This window comes from Sesamum indicum, linkage group LG13 (genome assembly GCF_026168435.1).
Source record: "Sesamum indicum cultivar Baizhima isolate 11 linkage group LG13, ASM2616843v1, whole genome shotgun sequence".
Classification (NCBI taxonomy): Eukaryota; Viridiplantae; Streptophyta; class Magnoliopsida; order Lamiales; family Pedaliaceae; genus Sesamum; species Sesamum indicum.
The window spans coordinates 2089245-2092809 of NC_142669.1; the positions used below are offsets into that span (position 1 = coordinate 2089245).

The window sequence follows — 3565 nt, forward strand, 5'->3', positions numbered from 1 at the left end:
AAAAATTCCCCTTTCAGTAACGACATCCTCATTCAAACAGTCGAGCCAGGGTTCAGGGTCCCCGACCTGAGGAGATATGATGGGATGAGAGACCCGCAGGAGCATGTGGCTGCCTTTGAAATGATAATGAACCTTTACGGACAATCAGCCCCAATAATGGCAAAACTGTTTGCGACCACACTCACGGGGAAAGCTCAAGAGTGGTTCACGAACCTGCCTTGAGGAAGCATTGAATCCTACGAGCAGCTCGTGCAAAAGTTCAACTTCCATTTTGCGAGCAAGAAGAAACAGAAGAGGTCCGCCACACATCTCTTCAACATCCGACAGAGAGAGGATGACACTTTGAAAAATTTCATGGGTCAATTCAACAACGAGACCCTGGAGGTGCAAGAGTTAAGGATTGATATGCTCGTGAGCATCCTCATTCACGGGCTCAGGAAGAGCTCTTTCGCATTCGCCCTCGCACGAGATCCGCCCGTCGATGTCGAGCAATTGATGGCGCTAGCACAGAAATATATCGACGAAGAGGAGATGAACGCAATGAAAGACTCGGAACGAAGGGAGCGAGAGTACGTCCCTAGGCGACCTCAAGAGGGCAGGGGAGGAGGAAATAACAAGCCTAAAACAGAGAAACGGAAGGAACCCAAGTACGTTCCGAAGTACCACAATTACACTCCTTTAGCCATGTCTCGAGAGAAGGCCCTGATGATGGTAGAGAATGCCGATGTGCTGAAATGGCCAAGACACACGAGATACACCCCCTCCAAGAAAACTTCTAATAAATACTGCCGTTTCCACCGGGAGAGGGGACACAATACAGAGGAATGCTATCAGCTGAAGGATGAGATCGAAAGGCTTATTAGGCAGGGGCATTTTCGAGATCGCGTGCCCCCAAATTGTAAAATCGATGGGGAAAGAAGGAGGAGCAGATCGAGAAGCCGTGATCGCGATAGAAACCCGGGCCCATAAAAAACCGACAGGGCCTCGACGGGCGGGAACAACGCTCCCACTTAGGGCGTTATATACACGATTGCGGGAGGACCGACCGCGGGAGACTCGAGCCGAACACAAAAGAGATGCGCTCGAGCGGCCGGCTCGGTTCGAGAAAAGGAATTCGTGCTGAAGGTGGAGGACGAAGAGGCTATCTCATTCAACAGTTCGGACAGATTGGAGGAGGGTGGAGAACAGAACGACCCCATGGTCGTCAAGCTAGATATTGCGAACTTCACCGTTCACAAAGTGTTGATTGATAGTGGGAGCTCAGCGGACATCATCTTCAAAAATGTGGTGGATCGGATGGGGCTGGAGAACGCGAGGCTCGAACCCGTAAAAACCCTGTTAGTCGGCTTCAGGGGAAGTGAAGTGGCCTCACTAGGGACGATTGAGCTGCCATTGTCCATGGGAGAGGAGCCAAAAAGAAAAACTTTGATGGTCAAATTCTTGGTGGTGGATACTCCTTTCACATACAACGTCATATTGGGTCGGCCGGGACTGAACTCATTCCGGGCAGTCATCTCCACGTACCATATGAAGATGAAGTTCCCTACCGAATATGGAATTGGGGAAGTGTCATGCGACCAAAAGGAGGCTCGGAAGTGCTACAACTTGTCAATAAAAGGAGAGCCGAGGTCGAAGAAGCAGAAAGTCAAGGAAGACACGGAGCCCCGACCGTATGAAGCCGAACACTTGAAGCCCAGTGAGGAATACAAGGCTATACGGCTCGCAACAGAGGATCCCAGCAAAACGACCCGGATAGGGTCCAGCATGAACGAGGGAGAGATGGCCATGATTGACTTCCTGCGAAAGAACGCGGACATGTTCGCATGGAGTCCATCGGATTTCACCGGAATTGACCCGGGGGTCATTGTATACCGATTGAATGTGGACCCGATGGCTCGACCTGTGCAACAAAGGAAGAGGACTTTCAGTAGCGACAAGAATGAAGCTATCAGGCAAGAGGTCGAGAAGCTGCTAAAAGCCGGATATGTATTGGAAGTCCAATACACAAATTAGCTTTCCAATGTAGTACTTGTCCCGAAATCTTCAGGAAAATGGCGAATGTGTGTAGATTTCACGGACCTAAACAAGGCCTGCCCGAAAGACCCGTACCCGCTACCTCGGATCGATACCATGGTGGATTCGACTGCGGGATTCGAGCTCTTCTCAATGATGGATGCATATCAAGGATATCACCAGATCCAAATGGCAGAGGAGGATAGAGACAAAACATCTTTCGTCACAGATAAGGGGATTTATTGCTACAACATGATGCCGTTCGGACTGAAGAACGCGGGTGCGACCTACCAACGTTTGGTTAATAAGATGTTCGGTGATTTGCTCGGAAAAACCATGGAGGTGTATGTCGATGACATGCTGGTTAAGAGTAAGAGATCACAGGACCACATCAAAGATCTCTCCCAGGCGTTCAGCATAATGAGGTCGCATGGAATGAAGCTCAATCCGGACAAGTGTACCTTTGGAGTGACAGGGGGAAAGTTTTTGGGGTACATGATCAGCGAACGAGGAATAGAGGCGAACCCAGAAAAAATTCAAGCTATAATGGGTCTGAGATCGTCCAATTCGATCAAGGAGGTGCAGAAGCTTACGGGAAAGATCGCATCCTTAAGCAGATTTATATCTCGATCGGCAGACAGGAGCTTGCCGTTTTTTAAGGTCTTGAGGAAACCTAAAAACTTCACGTGGACACTAGAATGCGATCAGGCTCTGCAGGAGTTGAAGGAATACCTCACAAAGCCTCCATTGCGACTTTATTCTTATACCTAGGGGTGTCCGAAAATGCGGTCAGCTCGGTATTGGTAAGGGAAGAGGCCAGCAATCAAAATCCGGTCTATTATGTCAGCAAAATGCTCCAGGGGGCCGAATCACGATATTCGGAGATGGAAAAACTCGCCCTCGCCTTAGTTGTAACAGCTCGAAAATTGCGACCATACTTCCAATCGCACAAAGTTGTTGTACTGACGAACCACCCTCTCAAACATGTGATGTCACGACCCGAAGCTTCCGGGAGACTAATTAAGTGGGCGGTAGAATTGGGACAGCACGACATTGAGTATCAGCCCAGAACGGCCCAGAAAGCGCAGGTGCTAGCAGATTTCGTGACAGAATTAATCGGCGATCAGAAAAGGCCCGGAACGGTCGAACAGCCTTGTTCGAAATGGATGCTGCATGTCGATGGGTCCTCCAACGCGAATAATGGAGGAGCAGGCATATTGATCCAAGGACCCGAGGGAGTCGAGATAGAAGTGGCTGCTCGCCTATCCTTCCCAGTGACAAACAATGAGGCGGAATACGAGGCATTGGTATTAGGACTGGAGCTCGCATATGAGGCAGGTGCTCGAGATCTGGAGGTTTTTACCGACTCACAGCTGATCGCTATGCAGATCGAAGGAGCATACGAGACGAGAGAGAGAACAATGACACAGTATAAAGAAATCGTGCAGCGATTGATGGGAAAGTTTAGTAGATGTTCCGTTTCGCAAGTTTCCCGAGCAGAAAATGACAAAGCGGATGCTCTGTCAAAATTTGGAGCGGCGATGGATGGAAT

The 3565-nt window shown here is 49.5% G+C and overlaps 1 protein-coding gene across 1 annotated transcript; it reads left to right on the top strand.

Annotated features, from left to right (window-relative positions):
- The first annotated feature begins 1197 nt into the window (after nt 1-1197).
- On the top strand, nt 1198-2013 carry LOC148784361 (uncharacterized). The gene has a single exon (XM_088876804.1). The coding sequence runs from the start codon at nt 1198-1200 to the stop codon at nt 2011-2013; it is 816 nt and encodes a 271-aa protein (XP_088732930.1).
- Nucleotides 2014-3565: the final 1552 nt, after the last annotated feature.

Bases quoted from the DNA above. Each gene is read 5' to 3' on its own strand.
- LOC148784361 (XM_088876804.1), top strand. From the start codon at position 1,198: ATGGTCGTCAAGCTAGATATTGCGAACTTCACCGTTCACAAAGTGTTG.